The sequence below is a fragment of the Alligator sinensis genome, unplaced genomic scaffold, assembly GCF_000455745.1.
Source record: "Alligator sinensis unplaced genomic scaffold, ASM45574v1 scaffold601_1, whole genome shotgun sequence".
NCBI classification, from domain to species: domain Eukaryota; kingdom Metazoa; phylum Chordata; order Crocodylia; family Alligatoridae; genus Alligator; species Alligator sinensis.
In genome coordinates, this window is record NW_005841905.1 from 3,988,369 (window position 1) to 4,010,911 (window position 22,543).

The 22,543-nt window shown below is 38.7% G+C and overlaps 1 protein-coding gene across 1 annotated transcript in view; it reads right to left on the bottom strand.

The window, feature by feature from the left end:
- The window catches only part of ESYT2 (extended synaptotagmin 2), a 93,122-nt gene that overhangs the window by 6,311 nt on the left and 64,268 nt on the right, over positions 1-22,543 (bottom strand). The window contains exons 14-21 of the mRNA XM_006018563.3: positions 16,984-17,046; positions 14,219-14,293; positions 13,602-13,688; positions 12,788-12,937; positions 9,461-9,849; positions 6,369-6,467; positions 4,216-4,347; positions 1,266-1,371 (exon numbers count right to left, since the gene is read on the bottom strand). Coding sequence (XP_006018625.1) covers positions 1,266-1,371; positions 4,216-4,347; positions 6,369-6,467; positions 9,461-9,849; positions 12,788-12,937; positions 13,602-13,688; positions 14,219-14,293; positions 16,984-17,046 — 1,101 coding nt within the window. The remainder of the gene's footprint in view (positions 1-1,265; positions 1,372-4,215; positions 4,348-6,368; positions 6,468-9,460; positions 9,850-12,787; positions 12,938-13,601; positions 13,689-14,218; positions 14,294-16,983; positions 17,047-22,543) is intronic.

The window sequence follows — 22,543 nt, forward strand, 5'->3', positions numbered from 1 at the left end:
CCACTTCCTGGCTGGCGAGGGCCAATCTCGGGGGGGGCGGGGGGCGGGATGTGCTCCCCCACCCCCCATGCCCCTCCTACGCATTGCCTATGTCTGGATCAATCTGGAGGAGTGCAAGGAACTGGGGCTGTTGTCCTGCAAGGAAGAACCAGAAGGGTTCCCACCACAGAACGCCACTTTTTTTCAATCAGCTGATTGACGGGATTGGAGTGAAGAATAGGGGGCATACTTCTGGGGTGACTGCCAGTTGCAGCAGCTGCTGCTTTTCAGCAGCTTCCTACAGCCGTTTGACAGCTGGCCCCCTTCCCAGGCAGGGGAGAGGACAGGCTGTCAATGGGCTCCCCTGAACTCAGGAGTCATTTGGAGACAAGCCCTCTAGTGCCCCCTGGCTATGAAGCTCTCCAGCCATGGGGCTGGAAGAATGTCTGTACAGTCCAGCTCCCAGGCTGTTTTTGTACCAGAAGAAATTCTTCTAGTTATTTTTCTACCAGAATAAATTCTTGTGGTACAAATGCATGTTTGAATGCAACCTAAGTCTAAACATTGCTCTTAGAGGTCAAAGCCTGACAATGTTGTAGACTACATGGTATGCAACATTGCCAGTAGAAAGCATCTTACATTTGTACTGTAATGCAATTTCTGGAGAAGACTAAAGTTGTTGGTTTTAAACAATAATTTAATGCCTTAAGTAAATGTGACATGGCAGCTGCAATCAGCTGATGTAGCTGTGCTAAAAGCCCCCTCGTTTAACTGTAAGGAAGTATATTTTGATTAAGTGAGAATTTGTTGTGGGCACTTTGATAAATGCCTTCACTTGCCTCTTCCTTTCTCTGGAAAGAAAATCTGCCTAATGATTGTTTCTGTGGCAGTATTTGCAGAAATAATCCTTAAAAGTTAAGTGGCTAGATCCCATGAATTATAATTATGGGAGAGTATATTCTGGGATTTCACCCAGGTTCTACTCTTTCTTATCTGATTGGATAACTGAAAAGTCAGTTTTCCAGAGCACTTCAGTTTTTGTTCTTCTTAGCATATGTAGTTTAGCAGCAGCATATATTATCCATCTGATTATTTGGTGTCTATTCTTTTATTTCCTCCACAACTCCCGCCATCTCCAGCAATTTGCTCCTTTTCTCAATGTCACTGTTTTAACAAAATGATAAGTCTAAACTGGGTTACTTACTGAAGTTAACAAGAGCAAGTTCAGGTCCATGGAGAATTTTATTAAAAGTGTAATAACATTTATCTGCTTGTCTTCAACTTACCTTGCCAAGCAGCCCTTTGTCTTTGGACAAGAAGCCACCACTGTTTTTCACTGCTACATCTAGTGTTCTCCTCTGTACTTCAGGAAAGGAAACACTGAAATCGAAGCTAACATGAAAAATATCGATATAGATAGAATTTGGTACCTGAAATGTGCAAAATCTTCTGGACTTTCCTGGTTCAGTTTCTACTAATAAACACCCACTGCTGACCTATTCCTAGAAACCATTTTTTACCATCCCAAAATAAAAGCACACAAATGGGCATGTGGTAAAAGAGAGAAGATAATCCCTATACTTCGATGCTCAATTAAAATGTTTGGTATTGTGTGATGCTGTCCCAGACCATTTCCAGAGAATCCACTGCTAATAAATGGATCATGGGCTGGCCTTTTTGGGGCAAATAAAAAATAGACTTCTATTCTCTAGGTTGAAGCACTGTTAAACATTTTGTTAACAGGACTTGGTACTGCTACCAGCAGATCTGTCATTCTCTCATCCATGGTAGTGCACATACAATGTCCCCATAGAGATTCTCAAATCCTGCCATATTGCACAGAAGAATGCAACTTTTCCCTCTGCTTCTGGAACCATCTGTACTAATGGAGAGTAGGGGCAGAATCTGTCCTATAATGGCCATACAGGTACATTTACAAATTTGTCACTGTAATGACAACTTCTGATTCGCTACTTTGCCCTCTCAGGCAAGAAAACTCAAATGTCACCTGTGGTAAGGAGGATAAAGATGTGGGTCTCACGGAAATCAAACATGTATTATAAAACCAGCCTATTGGCCACTTTTACATGTGCTCTGGGGGCGAGGGAGGGGCGGTGCTTTTAAAGCACCACAGCGTCTTGTGTAACAGTAAACCCACACTTGAAAATGGTGGTGGGGGTGCTTGAACAAAAACTCATCAAATGTTCGACGAGCTTTAGCTCAAGTGCCCCCGCCACCATTTTTAAGCATGGGGATGCTAACATGTGAGACGCAGGAGGCTGCTGGAGTGTGATAATTACCATGCTCCAGCAGGCTTGATTAATCGAGTCTGCTTTAACACACTGTAATTACAGTGCATTAGAGCAGTCTCTGTGCTCATGTACAGGCACTAATTATGTTTTCCTTGTTTATGTGTAAAATCAGGGCTCTGGTAGAGTCATTTTAACCCCCTTTGCTAACATATTATAGGGAGACCAGATGTCCACCCTTCTCTGCCACTCTACCCCCTCAACCCCCAATGGGACATACAGCCTCCTGAACTGGCTGTAGACAATGGCAGACACCCAGCATTTCCCTCTGTGGTAGCAAACCCTCCTGAGGGCTGAGCTACTAAGACTTAAGTCACTAGATGAAGGTCACTTGTATGAAGAATACCACCTGGGGCACTTTGTCAAGGACAGCACTAAGGAGGGAAGACTTGGTTTCCACATTGCCTCTATAAAGTCAGAAGTATTACTAGCTGAATAGAAAATGAAGCCTTGCAAGAACCGCATCATTTTGCAAGGCTCTTTCACCTCCGAACTGTTGCATTAACAACTATGTTCATTTTATCACAGACTGAAAATAGAAGAAAAGATGCTCTTTAATATCCTCAGCCTAGAGCTACCCTATACTTCTCAAGGAGCCCACACGTAACCTCAATTTTCTTTGTCTTTTCGCGATTTACTGTTTATAGGTTTAAAGATGTGCATGTCCCACCGGTCATAAATGGTTATGTCTGGGATGAGGCATAGTCATAGAATAGTTAAGACATTTTGCTATGGCTCCAGAGAGGCGTGTTCAAGCCCTGTTGGGACTCACACAGAAGACTACTTATGCCCAGTTAGTTTTCAAGCTGGGATGTCAAATGCAGCCACACATGAAGGTAGGCAACAGCACACAAGTTAATGGTGCATCTCGATCACATTATCCCCAGGGGCTTCTAGGATTCAGTCCGTTGTTGCCTGAAATCCTTCATTGCACTGCCACTTACAATTGATATACAAGTGTACAAGTCCATCACTCTGTTTAGTCCATTACTGTTTAGTAAAGTGGAAGCACATTTATAGCATTATTTTATTTGTAAGTCTGCAAAGTATTCTATCTAGATGCAATATACAGGAACAGCTTGTTATGCTATTCCTATATTCTCAAAATGATTATTATCAAAAAGTTGCCCATGTTCTCAAAAAGTTCTCAAAAGAGCTATATTCTCAAAAAGTTTGTTTTAAATATGTATCTATTTTAACACAAAATCACTTAACGAGCACATTTGTCAGTCATCAAAAAAGCCAGAATACACAATTAAATTGTTTACAGTTCAAGTGAAGTCAAATAAGAAATTCAAACTGACAGTATGCAGAAGAAGTTTTAGATAAAATTAATATTAATTTATATCAATGCCAATATTTACAGAGGTTCCAGATGTTCCCAACACCTTTGTAAAACTGGGGCCCATAATCTAATCAAAACCATCAGATACTGCCTATATTAGGAGGCTGTTAGCAACACTGGATTGACTCTAGAGATATTGTGAATATTGTAAGCTCTCCTTGAAAACTAAACTGCAGCAAATACTTCAACAAATATGTTAACTGGAATTCCTCTTGGCACGAATAGATGACACTGTTTCAAAGGCACAGTTACCACCCACCTAGAGTTGCCAATCTTATTATTACTGGAAATAAGTTGGCTAGCAGCAAGGCACATTTCTGAAAGCTTTTGCTTCCTTGAATAGGGCATTAGGTATCATATGCCATATCTACACTCCTGTTTCCATCAGATCCTACTGGCAAAACTCTTCCAATGGAGAAACAAGCAGGCCAAATTCTGTAATTTTTGTAATACAGAGTAAAGAGATTACAATTTGCCTTCTCATTTGAAAATTGCCCGCATATCCCAAGTTCATGCATTGGAAGTTTAATAGCTTTATATATTACATAATGTAATACTAGTAAATGGAAACTTTTAACATACGTTTGATCGAACACTGGATTTAATGTCTTCTTTGATACATGTGTTTTTCGTCTTCCCGATCTTCTCTTATCAGGCAGTAAGTACAATCGTACATAGGGGTCTGATCCCTCCTCTGAAAAGGCGATTAGATTTCTGTGGCCAAAAAAAAAAAAAAAAAAAAAAAAAGAAATTCTCACCAAAAAGGAAAAATAGTAGAAAATAAATAAGAGATTGTTAAATAAGAAAAAACAGTGCATTTGCCTCCTATTTATATATATTCGTGTCTGTCTTGCATCTTCATCTTTCTTTTTGTCAAATCAAGAAAGAGATACTGCTAGGTTGTCCCAGCACTAAGTGAGGATATGAGATGGTATACATATTTTAATTCTGTCATTATTAGGAAGAGGAATTGTTTAGGGACAGTCAAAGGTGATATATATAGGAATGGGGCTGTGAAACTGAGTAACACCTAAAGAGTTTATACTGTGGAAAAACTCTCTTAAAAGATGCGGTAAAGCCTCAACATGAGAGATTTCATAGGAACACTGAAAAGGAGGGCTGGGAAAAGACCTCAGGAGGTCAAGTCCAGCCCCCTGCTCCAAACAAAATCACCCCAACTAAACCATGCAGTCAAGTGTCTGTTTAACCTGATCTTAAAAATGTCAAAAGATGGAGATTCCACAACTTCTTTAGGCAGCCTGTTCCAATGCTTAACCACCTTCATAGTCGGAAAGTTCTTCCTACTCTCCAACCTAAATTTCCTCTGCTGCAGCTTGAGAACATTGCTCCTAGTCCTGTCCCTTATGGCCACAGAGAATAGTCTATCTCTATCCTCTCTTTAATCATCCTTCAGGTATTTGAAGATTTATGAAATCCCTATCAGTCTTCTCTTCTCTAAACTAAACTATCCTAGTTCTTTCAGCCTGTCTTCATAAGTCATGTTTTCTAGGCCAGAGACATTTTTGTTGCTCTCCCTGGACTATTTCTAACCTGTTCACATCCTTCTTGAAGTGTGGAGCCCAAAACTGGAAACAGTACTCCAGATGATGACTCTCCAGTGCTGAATACAGCTGATGAATCAGTTCCCTTGATTTTCAAGTGACAATCCTGTTAGTACCATCCAGTATGCTATTGGCTTTTTATATTTTTTTGCAACAAGAGCACAGCTAATATTCAGCTTATGGTCCAGTGCAACTCCCAGGTCCACCTCTGCAGTACTGCAACCTAGCCAGTCATTTCTTAGCCTGTACTTGTGCATTCAGTTATTCCGTTCCAAGTGCAGGACTTGGCATGTGTCCTTGCTGAATTTCATGTGATTAATTTCAAAGCATTTCTCCAGTTTATCCAGGTCACTCTGGATCCTAGCCTTACCCTTCAAACTGGGTTGGACAAAAAAAATTAACAAAATACTGACTCAGAAAAAATCCTCTATTTAGAGGTAGCTTTTAAACGATGACTTAAGCTCAACTCCCCAGTTCACGGATGGAACTAGCATTGTGATTTGGTAATCGATAGCTAAATAAGGTTCACACAGATACGAAGGATGAAATGAGTTATATTTGTGATGTTTAAGAGCTGAAAAAGTGCTGTTCTCTGGCTACCAACTCCAGTGGTATTAACTTGCTGAACTACATCAACACTTTTCTGACACGTGACAGTTAGCCACAATTGTTTATTAGAGGGTCCTGTTGTGGCAGGTTCTGTGTAAACTAAAATACATATAACCTACAATATAATGAGACAAGACAGAAGTTGGGAAAGGAAAGGTGAGATGAGGTGATTTACAAAATGTCATACAGAAGGTAAATGGTAGACAGAGCTGGAAGCACCTTTGGTTCTTGAACCCAGTCCACAGCCATATTCCTTAGATGTACTGCTTCCCAAAAACTGCACAGCAACTCTTTCATGTAACTTTCAGGCATTGCTGATATCCAGACATTGCTGTTAAACTATAATTAGTTAGGCAATATCCAAATAGCGATCCAAATAGAGATTTGGTTACTTAACTGTTGTTTTTTTTTAACTGATAAAAACTTTTTTGGCATTTGCAAATTACTGTGGTACAACATGTGATTTAAAAAAAAAAAAAAAAAATCAAAAGGTGCTTTGGCCAACAGCTGAGTAAGTCTGCAGAGAGACATGTACAAAGATGCAGTTTGGTTTCCTATGCTCACCTGCAAGAAAGTACCACCACCATTAGTTTGTTTCTTTGTGAGCTATGACGAATTGTTAGCTGAATCTGCCCTAGTGGAGACTGTCCCAAAGTTGTCCCGCTGCAAGTAGAAACAGAACATTCCAGTCAATATCTGAATATATACAAAAGAACAGATTACATGAATTATACATGCAGATCCATGTCACTGATGCCATGCCGATTTATTTCATTTTTTTGTTAGGCAGAGCTTTCTAAGGATGCATATGCAAGAAATGCAGCTCTAAGGGAAAGAATGAAGAGCATAATTAGCCTAAAAATTGCACCAGTGCTCTGCCGTTAGGTTTCCATTATTCGTTTGACTGCCATTTTCATCCATCCAGGAAGAGCACACACCAACTGCTGAAACTTCCTTAGCCTGACGAAGGGTTTTTGAACCCGAAAGCTTGCTTAATAAATATTCTCCAACTATTTGGGTTGGTCTAATAAAAGATATCAAATTCACCCAAGGAACCTTGTCTGCCTATTTTCATCCTGATACATTTTACCTTGCTTATAAACTTTGCTGTCAAAAAGAAGGAGGAAGTACTCATGATAGTTCTGAACACCTGATGTTCTCCAAAAAGACTTTGAAAAAAAATCACCACGTATGAATTCATTTTCCTGAAGAGGAAAACTGAAGCAGCATTAACACAACTGATGAGAATAGAGCAAGACTATATTCAGGATCACAATAAGAGAGCAATTTTAGTGGCACAGAATCAATTAAGTGACACAGCAGGATGTAGAGCTGATGGTTGAATCCAGCTGAAAAAGAAACTAGATAAATTCATGGAGGAAAGGTCTATCAGAAGGTTTTGAACATGATAGATAGGGTGCAGCCTTTGAATCAGAACTGAATGCCTGAAGTTGCTGTGGGAGAGGAGCAAGGGGTGTCCTGTTTCCCCTCCTCTTGAACATCCGTCCATTCTCCACCACTGTTAAAGACAGGACACACTAGGCTAGATGGACCTATGGTCTGACTCAGCAAATAGCAGTTCCTATGTTGATTTTAGTTTTCATCTCTAAATTCTATAATAATACCAGTAAAAACCCTCCCTAGTGATAAATAACAAACAGAAACTGACACCAGGTTGTACTCTTCCTACTTGTAATTTACAGCTGGATATATGTTAAGCTTCTAAACCAGAGGTAGGCAAAGTTCAGTGGATTCCATTTCCCAGCAGCTCTGCACGCCCAGGGAAGGGGTATGTAGGCAACAGATCGCAGATCTGCCCCCGCTCCAGACCATACTGTCAACACTGCAAGATCCCAGGCCTGGCTGTGGAGCAACTCTTCACCCAGCTGCACACCCTGCCAGCACTGCTGCAGCTGGTCGCCATGGAAACACTGGCCCCACCTGTCATGGCATGGCTGCTGAGGTCTCCATGGAAATCAGCTGTAGCAATGTAGGCAGGGGCTGCTGGGAAATGCAGGCAGGGGCTGCTGAAATCCAGCCACTGGCCAGATCTGCCATTTTGCCCACTCCTGTTCTAAGCTAATTTGATTTTAAATGCTCCTGCCATTTCATTTTAAATGCTAAACAAGCATGTGGCACTAACATAGTCCTTTTTGCTCTGCTTGTTTAAGAAGAAAGTTCTGACTGATTGTGCGTTAAAGGTATAAGGTTCAAATTTACTTTTATGTACATAACTTCTTTATGTACATAAGGTCATATTTAATTAAAAGGAATGTAGCATGTTTATTTGAATGCTTCATACCTGAGGGAGTGGTAACTTGGCAGAGCTTCAGATGAATATACTGCATGTTCAACACTCCTGAATCTATAACACCTCTATACATAACTTTCTATTCATGTCAACTATGCATTGTGCAACTGTACATAAAAATGCCTCTGCTTACTTAAGATTATACATACAGCACATCTGAAATGTTAAATAACTTCTGAGTTATCTAGGAAATATCTTCAGTAGAATGAAAAAAAAACAGACTTATTTTTCTTGCACAGTTTACATAGAAGTGACTACACACAAGACTCCACTAAGGTTCCCAAACAATTCAAACTGGAACACAAACACAAGAAACTTCACTTCCATTTTTTGGAATAATAAATTGGAAGCAAACCAAAACACGGGTTTGCAAAAAATGCTTCATCAGGCATAAACTTGTCAGTGGGATCAAAATATGGCACTGTATTTTACCCTGTCTTAAATAATAAGCTGTCTTTATTTAAACAGTTGAACTAAAAGCTGATACAAAAATACTGGGTTAGTTCACACAATGAAAAAAAAGGTTAATTTAAAAAAAGTTCCTACAAACTACAAAGATGAATGAGCAGGTATAAATTTCCACAGTAGCACAGCACCAGCCCTGTGTATCGACTTAGAGGGGACACAAAACTGGTGGCCACTACCATCCCATCATGCTCCTACTCTGGGTGCAAAGGCTGCTTGTTATGTATCTGGGTTGTCATCCTTCTATGTATTACAGAATGGCTGCAGCACTGTCTTTACTGAAAAGTACTACTTCTTTGCAGCAACATAAAAATGAATGAATAATAATAATAATTAAAATACCCAAGAGAGAAATCTAAACAACAACCAAGGCCTGTTTCAGTGATCCTAATTAATCAAAAGGGAATTAATTATTCACATAACATTCTTCAGTTGTCATCCCTCTGGGCAACTCTAAAACCAGTTACGTTGAGCCTATCTGCTTTCATGACATTAATGCCAGTAGGCTCCAGAGGGGTCAGCAATTCACCACTCTGTAATGGACTGATATCATACTGACCAAAAACATGGTTTTGCTTCTCGTAACACTCCCTAGCTAATAAGAGATGAAGCTGGACTTCATTTTATCTTGTACATCAACAAAAACTGTCAGGTAAGTTCTACTTGCAGAATCTTTCTTACTAAGAAGTTATGAAGCAAAAAGCACAGAGACTGATTTTTTTATAAACTAGAGTTGAGTTTGCAGTACTAAGCCATTACAGAAATGATTTCTGAACTGCAAATGGAGCAGGTTTTTTGTTTGTTTGTTTGTTTTGCTTTTTAAAATACTGCTGCTAACGTTTTCAGATGCAATGAAAAAAACAAGTTTGTAAGATCCTACTTTTCAAGTTGTCGTAGTCTTTGCCGTAGTTCCTGTGTGGCAATGGGCAGCGATATGTCTGAGGCTATACTTGGAGTTGGTTCTTTGACTGAGAAGTGGCTGGGAGAAGAGGTGAAGTTGGAGACATGGAGACTGGAGGAACTTCGGCTGAGATCTGTTGGCCACTGGGGACTGGCATTAGGAGTTCGGCTTTTTTCACCCATATCAGTTTTTTTATCGCTGTCAATCACTGGGGAAGCTTGGACAGGCTTATTTGAATCAGCTGGTGGAGAAACAGGGACCTGAGGCTTAAAAGAAGATTTTCTTGTGTCTTTGGAAACAGAAGGCCTCTTTACTTGGGCTGAGTGTTGGTGATCTGGAGATCTCTCCTGCTTTTCAAGAGAAAGTACCTAGATAGTAAAAATATACATAACATTAAAGATCTACCATGGTACAGAACACAGGAAATAAAGACTTTTTATATTAGATTTTTGGTAAGATATACTGTATTTACTCAAATATAACACAATCCCTCCAATGATTAGATTCTATATATGGAAAATTCATAAATTTCTTATAGTTTTCCAGGCATTAAATCTAATTGTTGGAGGTTTGCCTTGAAGCCTCCCTCCCACTGCTAGAACAGGGGAAATAAATTTTGGGGAATCAGATAGCAGCTTTGCCTTATCCCCACAACTTATTCCACCTACAGCTCCTTTCCCCCACCCCACCCCCCACCAGACCCTGCTCTCCTTGAGCACGTGGAAGTTAGGGGCCAATTTGAAAACACTGATTTTGAAATAAACATGCCTAAAGTAATTTGCATATAGGCAAGTTACTATGGGTACCCATAGACTTAGGTGATTCAGAATTGATTAATTCTACCTTCTTTGAAACTACTGCAAATTGTAGCACAGGTACTCCATAAACATGCTTTAAGGTAGTGCTTTAGCACCTACTTAGAGAACAAGTACAAACTATACATGATGCTAGTCCAAAGTCAAATGGCTCATGATTTACCATATAGTTCACTGGGCTGGGCCTCAGAGTCAACAGCATTTTAAGCCAGTGACCCCATGGCTCAGCATTGCTCAGTATGTGTGTATACTCCAGATACCCCCCACAAAGGACCCATGTGCTAATTGCTGCCCCCCACACTCATGCCTGGAACCAGATGTTCTTGTCATGAGTCCTGTGTTTCTCCAAAAAATTATATTCTATACTCTAAAATTATATTAGATAAGGCACAGGGCAACCTGGTTTGGCTCCACACTAATCATAAGTGATAGGCTGAGAGGAGGGGGGGCATCAGAAGAATTCTGGGAGAACTGTTTGGGGCCCTGTTTCATGATGTTTGCCAGACATTTAAGGCTGGTAAAGAAACAGGAATCATTGGAAATGGGAAAGAAAGGCACAACTCAGCTGTGGGAGTGAAGAGGAAGTAAAAATGTATTCAGTGTAGTGGCTCATCATGACCTGAGTCAATGCTAAGGGGGACTGAGCACAATGGGCACTACCATATATCTTATTCAGATGGGCTGCAGTAACCTATCTTTGTACGCTGCTACTTGACAACAGCCCCAAAAGGCCCTGCCAACAGCTGGGAGGGAGGAAAGAGAGTGGGGAGGGGAGGGAGGACGATGCGGACCAGGCAGACCCGGATCGCGGGGTGGGGAACAAGCCCAGACCCAAAGTGGAGGTAGAGTGGGAATGGGCCTGGACTCTGGGGGGGAAGCAATGCCAGACCCGCAATGTGGGGGGGGAGGGGAAGGTGGCTGGACACAGGCCTCTGTCCACGCCCCTGCCCCCTTGTCATTCTTGACGGGGAAATTGGCTAGTCTAATATATTAAAAGTCTTAGTCTGTCTTAACGCTTTATTTGCACTCTGATTGGTTGTCTTGGCAGCCAATCACAATGCCAACTGAAACAACCAATCAGAGTGCTCCAAGAGTGTTCTGGACAGGAGGCCACGGTGGAACACTGCCACGATGGTGGGGATGGAGGGGACACTGCTGGCCTCCCCCCCCCCCCCCCCCCCGTGGGGCACCGCTCTGCCCCCCCCCCGAGGTGGTGGCAGCATGGGGTGCTGGCCAAGGTGGATGGAGGGGATGGCAGGGCAAGCTCCCCCCCATTCCTGGGAGGCAGCGGTGGCATGGGGTGGTACGTGGCTGCACTCCGTCCCTACCCATCATTCCTGATGGGCAATTGGCTAGTATAACTATATATATCTACATTTATGTATTATTTTTTTTCAAAAAAGTTTGTACAGTTACAGAAGAAATAAATATTTTTGCAAAAAAAAAGCATGCTTGCCCAATATGGGCCATTTGCTTTATGGACATGCACAGTTTTTACTGCCTTTAATCAACTTCATATTTGGTTTCCATTACTGAGCACATGCTGCTTTTGGCAGCAGTTTAATGTAATGTAGTTTGAGGAACTCCCCTCTCTTCCCCCCACCCCCCATGGTGACTGGGGGAAAAAAGCTTGTCTTATAGTCAAGTAAATACAGTAGCGAACAAAGACAGAAAAGTATATCATAAAATGAGTCTTGTTAATAGAATGAATGAACAAAACCTTTCGTATTGAAAAGTACAACCTCCAAACCTCTGTGGAAACTGGTTTGAAACTAATAAACCATCAAATATTCACTTTATTCCTTTACTTAGCCTTTTTATCAACACTAGCCAAACCAGAGAAAAAGATCATGAAGATGGAAATGCTATCTACTTTTCCACTCTATCTAGGAAGCCTTCTCTTAGCTTTCATCCTCATGTCTTTGAAATCTTATCAGAATTTCTCCTCGTCTACCTTCCAATTTCTCTTTAAGCAAAATGCCTTAAGTCATTATGATTCATTTGCAGCAAAACTGATTTTTATCCCTGTTGTTTATATTTAATTCAGCATAGTGTTTTGAGCATATAGTATATATAAAAGATATGACGCATAATAAAAGTCGTCACTTTCCTGAATAGTAGTCTACTGTTACTTATGCATCTAGCAAGGATAATTTCCAATTCAGCATGTCTCGTAAGAGGGAGTTCCCTAATATAAATCTGAAAGCACATTTACCCACCTGTTTTCACCTTTCTCTTGAAGACACTTTTTAAATCCCATTGACACGTCATAGTAAAACCACAAAGTACACTTCTAATGCAACTTTTATTTTACTTCAGCAACACTGTTGCCTGCTATCCTGTAACATTCAAGAATATCAAGCAGCACAATACTTAAGAAAGGTCTGTTGTCCTCTTTTTAAAGCCAAAAATAAAACACTAGAGTAAGTGTCAAACATGCTTCCTCAAAACTCTTAACCATATATAAATTAAAGGAGAAAAATTATAATACCCTGAGTGCAATCTTCATGTTTATAGTGCTGTTTGGACCAGAATTGTTCAGATGGAACCGCTGATGCATAGTTAGATCTTCCCTTTCGAGCAGCTGGGTTAGAGGAAGCTTGAAATTTCCCAAGGAGCACTGATGCTGTTCATCCTTGACCTACAAGCAATATAGATGAAGTTATACTTAGCTTTATAAAAATACTCAAAAAAACCAAGAACGCTGTGGTTTTATTGCAACGTTTTTACCAAGTTCAGATACAGTTTATTCTTAACCCAAATTTAACTGGCTCAACAATTATAGGTGTGCCTCTGGAACAAGAATCAGCAAAGAACTGCACTAGTTTGATATCCATACCCTTTAGTTACTACTTTCATTAGAAGATAAAAGTATTCTAACACAAGGCAGAAAAACAATCATAGTTGTGTCTAACTGGGCTCCCATAAGCAAAGAATTCTCACAACAATCAGGGAACAACATTAACCAAACTAGTCTTTAATTACTCTATTTCCCTTCATTGCCCAAAAATATGTAATAATTGGATAGAGTAGGGCACATCAGGTTGGATGAAGATACGGGAGATATGCATATGCTAAAGGAAAAAAAATGTAGCTTTTATAAGTTAATGGTTGAAAAAGCAGCTTGTTAAGGCTCAAACAGTTGTTTCAAAAATATTAATTTCCAACATAAAAATGTGAGCCATCAGCAGACAGTTGTGGCAGCAAATATCAGTTACAAACACTTCTTTCTCCCTTCCCGGCTGTGGATGCTATTGTAGAAATACACTAGCAAGAAAATATGCATGAGAATGAGGTATGTTTACCTCTACTTCAAGTTCTTGCCGTCTGGGATTGTGGATAAAGAAAGTGAAGTGTTCCTCCCATACAGGTTCATTGGTCTTGTATCGAATCTGAAGAGGAAAATAACTAAGTAAAATGCATTTCTGTTAAAGTTGGCATCAAATGTGCACTCATATTACACAGATAGTTTGTACAGTTCATGTTTTGAATGTGACTGACTAAAAAAAGGTCCAGATAGGTTTACTACAAGGCACATATGGTACAATATGGGAATTAATATATATTTAATAAATAAAATTAGTTTTAGAAGTAAAGTGGAGTAGGAATTTCACATAGTTTTGGTGAACCATATTGTGTGAAGTACAATTCCAGCTACTTAGCTTCTAACCTTTTATGGTGCTGACCTATGAAAAAATAACCTTATTGTAAGGTTCCAGGCTGCGTATAGTACATACTCACATAAACCCTGGCCTATCTGCAACTAACCAGCAATTGATTTAAGATAGACAAGACTTTAAACAGATGTTTAATTTTAACTTGTATTAGGTTCAAACTATTGACAAAGACCAAGGCTTTCATATATAATACATCAGGCACCACATATGTGGGGTAGTTTTAAGTACTCAGAGTGATAGCTTACCTTACTTTCCTGTGCGTTGTGTCCGACTGATAATAAGACAAGTGGATTGGGATTGCTGTTTATTTTTTTTCCTGACTGATAAAGAGAAAGTGTAAATTTTATTGTTAAAATAGGCTATTGCATTTCCCTCTACTTAAATGCAAGAATTTAACACCTCTTGCTCTTGGATATTTTTTTTTAATTGTCAAATTTTGAATGCACTCTGTCATCTGTATCTCTGCTACTTTCCCTAATTTTTAGTGGCTTGAAGATATTTACACAGGCAGAAATTTTTTAGCTGATTAACACATTCATGATATGAACTCCCACAACAACTGACAGGTTAGTTTAAAGCAGAGTACTACAAACATTGGAGTTTTAGACTCCTTCCATTTCTTTGAATGAAACTGTTGGAAAAGTGCAATCTCTCACACTTTAATAAACATTACAGTCCCCAAAAGCTGATGGAGCATCATCAGTACTGCAAAATGAATGTTGCGGTCTGCATGCAGATGGGAGACATGGAGAAAGCACAAACTCAGGATGCTTAATTTGTTCACAAAGAAATATTATTATTAAACTAGGTGCAATACCAAATCATCCATAATTCTCCTTGTCAATGGGGAAACAGAAAGATGCACACTGTAATGTACCTGATGTATATTTTTATAGTTTACCAAATACTCTTTATTAGAGAATCAACCATCTGTCATATCTAAGCCTTGCTCACCAGCTGTATAGCATTAGACCAAACTGTAAAAATAAACATTGATTTAGAATAAAGCTACTACATAAAAGTAAAACATTTCTTCCCATGTTTTCTAGAACACATTTTATATTGGCCTATACAAGCCAAAAAGCAAAGATAGACATGAAAGTTAATCACCTCAAGCACCTGTTAATGTAATTTAGAAGATTTAGAAGTACAGCATACATGGTTAATGTATTTTGAATGTTACCCCATAGGAGATTAATTAGACAAATTAAAAAGAAAAGTTAGCTGAACCCCAAGCATGTAAGGCCACCAAAATGAAATGAATGAATGACTAGGCTCATTTTACATTTTTAAATAAATCATTAAGAAATAGTTCATGATTGATAGCTCTCTAAAGCTACAAAATGTATCTTTCTAAATGTAACAGTTCACTTGATGTGATCTGATTTTTAGTGGTAAGAGAACACTCCTTCCTTGGACGCTGATGCATTTCTTTTTTAAACTCAAAGCATTTTAGCTCCATCCAAATCAGCTGAGGCATGCATTTTTTAGGGAATAACAGGATAATAAATTCAAGAATGTCACTGGAAGATTAGAATAAGATTTCTTTTGAACCTGTTTCACAAAATGTTGCCTGAAGTTGTCTTTTCTTCATGAAAAGGAGCAATCTACAGAAATATTAACAAAAAATATCATATTGTGCCTAGTAATCACTGTTTATATTCCTGATGAAAGAAGTGACCCTACATATATTTTCACACAAAATACCTTAGTAATATCTGTCCTTGATAAGATTAAGTTTACTGCTCACAGGACCATTCTGTCTCCAAGTGCTTGTCTTCATAGGGTGGTGAGTATGCAGTAAATTAGGATATGAATTTACAGTGTCCTAGCTACTCCACACAAACTATCCATAGGGACCCTAATGGCACAATAAGTATTATGTAGCTTGCCTCACTTAGAAAGTAGTAAGTATGCCACATTACAAAAAGGCACTCTTCCCTCACAAGAAGAGTTTGGTATAGGGTAGTTATCTACGGTGCTGTAAATTCACACTCGAGCTCTCTGCACAGGAACTTCCCCTTGTGGACAAGCTGGCCAAACAAATTCATAAATTCATAAGCCTCTTTAATTTTGAGCCAATTTTAATGCTCTTCTTAAATTAACCCCCAAGTCCCTGGACTTTCTACACCATTTATCCAAGCACATGGTATCCACAGATGTTTAAATACTTACAACTCAAAGATTTATTTATTTTTTAATAAAAATTGATTCAAGAAAAAGAATACACATTATTTTTAAAAGCTTCTTTCTGTGTAAAAACAGAAGGATATTACAAACCAGATTCATTCAAAATATTTTACAGTGCATTTATACAATAACTTGAAAGTTGAAATGTATCTTTTGAATTGAGAAAATTAATATTTCAGGTTCTGTTTTTAGATCACTATAAAGTTATGGTAACCAGAAGCTGTAGCTTTCAAGTAATAGTGTCAATGTGTACAGTTGTTAACAAGATTAATTCAGGGGGTTCTTATTAATTGGAGCTTAGTTTTCACTACAACTCTTTAACATACCAAGTTTCCAGTTCCACTACTCACAAACATAGTGCTCTTGACCTAGAGCTAGAGTGTTCACCATCTTGTAGAAAGGGGACTGGAAGCTTCCAGGAAAAATATCCAACAGAAAAATTAATCTTTAAACCCAGCTAAATTAATAGACTTTATTGATTACTCATCTAGAGATAGACAGTAAAGTATCATTCAGCATGTAGATGTTTTACTTTCATGTCAGCCTTGATCGTGAAATATACTTTAAGGTAGAATTTAAGATTTTCTAACCTTCTAAAGCAGACTATGTATCATTTACTTAATTTAGAGTCCAAGTTCTTACAGAAAAAATATTCTATTAATGTCTTCACCACATCAGTTACTTCTTGGTGCTCAGAATTGGATACTCTGAAACTAAATACATTAAGAGTGGAAATTCCATTGCTTGTTGGAAGATGTGGAAATTTGTGCATTTCCAATTAACACTGTGACCTTAAAATGGAGAACTATATTAGTTTTACCTTTAGGGCTTTCTGAACAGCAGCCTTCTTCAAGCCATCAGGGTTAAATTCTAATGGATTTTGCTTTTAAGTCAAGAGAGAATGAACATAGGAAGGGTTAATAAGACATGCAATTAAGTTATTTTATGAGGTTAAGTAAGTAATCACATGACAACAAAGAAGAGAAAAAAACCCAAACAAACTAAAAAACCTTTCCAAACAAAATGATAAAGGAATCACTTCCAAAAGGAAGCCTAAGAAAGCTTTTTGTTCTTTTGTCTTCTTCCAGTGCTAATCTGCTTTTAAACAGTCATTTTCAATCCACTGCTCCTGTATAATTTTGGCTTGTTTTGATAAATATATAGGCACCAATGAGTTTTATTGCATGGGTTATATGGTGTGCTGACTGTCCTAAAAGCCTCTTTTTATTGTCCTCCTTTATTATGGGAAGAATATATTTTCTAAAGCATCACACCACAAAACAGAGGAAAAGCAAGTTGGTTGGGTGAGTCATGGAGGTAGTGCTTTTACGGGGAAATCAATCACTTAGGCCAAAATACTGGTAAGACACAGATTAATACAAAATGTAAGTAGTTTTAGTCCCTTTCCTTGTTCATTTTGTTCTTTGCCACCAGACAACTAGCTCACTTACTTTTTGGAATTCAATATACTTACTAGTTTAACTTGAAGATGTACAAAATCTACCAGAGTTTTTGGATGCTTGCCCAGATTTAACAATATAATTACCTTGTCCTCTGACCGTTTTCCATTAACTAAAAAAAAAAATTCCTTATTTTACCTCAGTAACAATTATGTTGAAGGGAAATGCACATATCGCAAACCAGGGAAATTTGCAGTAATTTAGGAATTAAGGGTTTTAAATAAAGGAAACAGAAGCCTAGCAAGTGTGCCATAGCATCCCATTAATTTCCAAGCAGAACTTCCTCCTGATTGCAATGCTGAATTCTGCTGGAAAGTTCAGGAATGTGGCACGTCAGGAACCGGCGCAAGCTGGTTTTCAAATATGCTATACTTGAGACAGAAAGCAATGTTACCAGTACTTTCCACGAAAAAAAACTTTCCAAAATCCAAATGCACAGATGATCCACATTAAAAAAAAATGGCATCAGTCTTTAACTATAAATAAACTATAAAATTATTTTTTTGTTTTAAAGTTGCTAGCCACATCCTAAAGTTAAATGGTACGTACTATAGTATTCCTGGTATTCAAGTACAGGAGTCTGGGTTCCAGTGTGCATAAAACTTTGAAAGAAATTACTGGAGACCAATATAAATCATGATTAAAAGAATTGTGGAGTGTCATGGAAAGAGAAAATATTTAAATTTACAAAATTATCAGGATGATACAAGTGAGTGGTCATAAACACAATCCTCTGAATATATTGTACTCTATCGTCACTCACTCTAAAATCACATTATGTGAGCAACCTAGCAACCTCCAAAGTTATTCTCAAAACTTAAAGAAGTTTTTTGAACCCCTACTTGAGGTACCATGACCATACATGTAAATGTAATATTCCAAAGCATTTTTTCAAAATAACCCTCATAGAACTGTATCTATATTTTCAAGCCCTCCTAATTAAAAACACTTTCACTCCTCCTTGAAGTTTGCCTTTTGCCTGCATACTGTTGGTTCTCAACAGCTCCTGTACCTACCTTCTGTGAAATTATAACATCACAAACCCCTCAATATATTATTCACTATCCATAATATGTTTTGGATCTTATGAACTTTTTCCATTCCTGCATTCTGTTCCAGGAAGCACCAAAGCAGCAACTTTAACTAGGGCAATGCAGAAGTAGAAATAGTGTGACACAGAGGAACCACATTATTTCCATGGTTCATGTTGAAACCCTTGCACCACTGAAATCAATGGCAAAACTTCCATCAACTAAAACATGGTCAGGAACTTATCCCAAATAACCGTGATATCAGCTAACAGCATATATTAAGTGCCTGCATGGAGACTGAAGTTGTCAAAGGCACTATTCTTAATTTAAAAATTATAACACTAGAGATTTTAATAAAAATGAATAAAATCAAAGTGGCTCTTCATGAGCCATGAGTTTCATAAACTAATCAAGCAAATAAATTCAAAAGTTCCAGGTCACTTTGAAGCTCCCAACACGTTTTTCTAGTCTAGTCTCAGTTAACATCAAAAGAGAATTACTCAGATGAATATGTACTAACGTACTAATGAAAATCTTTTCCCATTATTTTCTTTGAACTACAATTACGAACAAGCCATACAGAGGATGCCTTCTCTGGAAAGAAGCATCTTCTGAAGATTTCTACTCTTGAAATGTTACAAAGAAAGAAAGAAAGAAAAAACTCCATAGTGTATCACTAAATATGAACTAAAAGGATTCCGTTAAATTGAACAAAAGTAAGCTTCACTCTAGATCAAACTATTTAAAAGCTGAAGCAAAAAACAAACCTATATAATAACTGATAAAGCCAGACTCTTTTAAATCCTAATAGAATGGAACATCTCCTGGGCCCCAATCATAACCTTGTATCTCTACAATCTTTCCCAAAAGAGAAAAAAAGATATCAAAACACTACAGTAATTGCTATAGCTGAAAAAACTAGTGGCGCATTTATTTTGGTATCTTTCCTCTGACACTGACCAATGCCAATGACTTCCCAGGAAAGTGTAAACTCTTGTTATATGCCACAAATTATTGGAAAACTGTTTTCTTCCTGACCTCAGATATAGGTCAGTTCATATTTTGAAGCATAACTGATTAATAAGTATCCTCTTATAACTCATATCTGTGGTTTCAAGTGTGGTTCCAGAAGCCCTGACAGCATCCTCAGTTGATCTATGGTAGACACTGACCTGGAAATAGCTGCATTAAATGCTACCCATGTTGTACATTATGCAGATTCAAAATTTGAAAAGCAGGTATATTTTTGGTCCTGTGTATATGTCAGCACTCAGCACAGGGCATGTTAACACTACTAAGAAGGCATTTTTGAAAAAAATTCCCCACTAAATACCTTTGGCACCCAAAGCATTTTTTTAAAGGAACTTTGGCTTATAAGTCGCCTACAAGACATAAATTTTCGCAGTGTCTGAAATGGAAATCCTCCCAGGAAGATTTGTCCCAATATGAAGTGACACACAAAGATCCACTAATAAACCACCAAAATGGGGGATTCGCAACAAAATTTAGCCACAGCATTTCCTTTATGGCCAATTTTAAGGTTTATTTATGGCATTTTACAGCAGGGGGATGGCAGCCACAACTGCCTTAAAATTTTAGTGCCAGGAAAACATCCTGCTATAGTATACTGTCACAACCCAAAGTTGTGGGTTTTTTTGTTTGTGTGTGCTTCGGCATCGCTAAATCATGTTCCCGCCAAACTGCAGCTCTTTTGCACGGTGGAGTGTTCTGTTGTAACGGAGAACCCGCGTGCAGGAGCTTTTCCTGCCAGTTCTGTAGCTTTCTTTGCATAGTGCATTTCTTTTGCATTATAGTGATGCACGATGCAAAGGAGTTCCTGCCATCTGTATTTAGATTCGTGCCACATTATTGGCCGGTTCTAAATGTAGGCATACGTGGCGGCTAGCTATTGGCTTGCTAGCCGTACAAAAGGCATGGGTAGTTTCCGCCCAAGTTGGAGAGAAAGAAAGCACGTGGAGTTCGGGAAAGGAGCGTGAAGATCTCTAAGCGCTGCTGATCCATACGAACCCAGCTTTTTCCTTAAGAGGGCAACAGAGGTTTAATTTGTCGAACCCACAGAGCTTCAACAACTCCGGGGGACCTATTTACTGAACCCTCGGAGCCTTAACAACTCCGAGGCACATAACCTCTAGCCTCTCCCCATCGCCGATCGCAGTCCAGACGTATCCCTGTCCTAAGGACCCAATTGTCGAACCCACGGAGTCTTAACAGCTCCGGGGGACCTGGGAACCGAGTAACACTCACGGAGATACAGCTGCTCTGTGGGAACGAATTCTTGAACCCGCGGAGCCTGAATCACTCCGGGGTCAAGGAACCGAGTTTATTAGAGTCCTCCACCGAGAACTCAAGCGGAGCTGTGCCTGGAAAGCTGACCAGCCTACACCGCGACCACCTTGGGTGTAAGTAAATAATTTTTTCAATCAACCATTACGCCTCCGTGACTGATTCTAGCTCGAGCATACCAAACCGCGCCGCGGTTTTTCTCCAGCCCCGTGTACCCGGGCTGCTGGCCACAGCCTGTGTGCACAAAGACGGGCCTGGCTCGCCCCCGGCTCGCACATGGTGATCCAGGTGGGATCAGGAGAGGGCCCGCACATATACATTTACATGTTTGCCCACATAGGACAGGTACTAACTTAATGCGCTGTAATCGGCGCTCCTGCACATTAGTGCACATGAATGATTTTTTAGTGAAGTTAAAGTGCATTAGACTAAACATACTGCACATAAGCGCATTAGCAGGGGTTTTGCACACCACGCTAACAAGAAGTAGAATTAGTTTTCTGCGCATTAAGCATCTCATGTATACATGCCCATAGAGACTTTTAGGCTAGGGACAGAAATTACACAAACTGGTATAAATGATCAGAAACCAGTTCAAATCTGTAACAAAACAGAAGTTCAGTGCACATAAACCACTTTCAAAATGGTCAAAACCAGTTTAAGATAAACCTGGATGGATGTAGTATAAAACTTAACTGATTTAGGTTAAATCAGTTTATTGAACTTCTGTCCCAGATCCGCTCTAGATTCAAATTAACAATTAGATAACTTGGAAGTACTTGCTTATAATTCATAACACTACAATATAACTTAAATTTATGTTAGTGGTATTAAATTTATGTTACTGGTATATAGAACTGACTGCCACAGGAAAACTTTAGCAGAAAGGACACAGCAATTAACTTCTTTCGGTTCATCAATGAGTTTGCTGAGAATTGAACACCAGAAACAGACAGCAGTATTTTAACCCTGAAAGGCTGTAACCTGAAACGTCAGGTTAAAGAGCATATGGCTTACCCCTCAAGTTCAGATTTCCTGATTGTGAAGGCACAGATGACTATCAAGTTATTTGTCCATAGTGTTGTTTATAGTTAAAGACTATTAATTAAACTACAAAATTAAAGACTGTCACCATAGTTTTTTTCTGAACCCTACATACTTCTATGTAAGTAAAAAGTACTGAGTAACCGGTAGAAATAGAAAAGGACCAGGAATTTGCATAACAAAATAAGCTAATGACGTGAAATAGAATTTACAAAGAATTTAAACTTTCAGCAACACAAAGTACTATATACTTTTTATTATGAAATTTGAACAGGTGAGGTGAGGTTGCAAGTGCTCACATGTCATTTAAGAGCAACCATAGGGAGATTGGCTTTAAATAATTTATTACAGCTTAATTTCATTCCCAATACAAGTCAACACTTTAACCACAATATTCTGATATAGCACAATTTTTTTTTCAGTGCAATGAAGCGAAATAAGACCTTAATAACCTACTTATCTTGGGTTTTTATCATTATGTGTAATTTACTTACCCAATATCATGCTGATCTATAAAATTAAAAATCTTTGAAATTGAAAA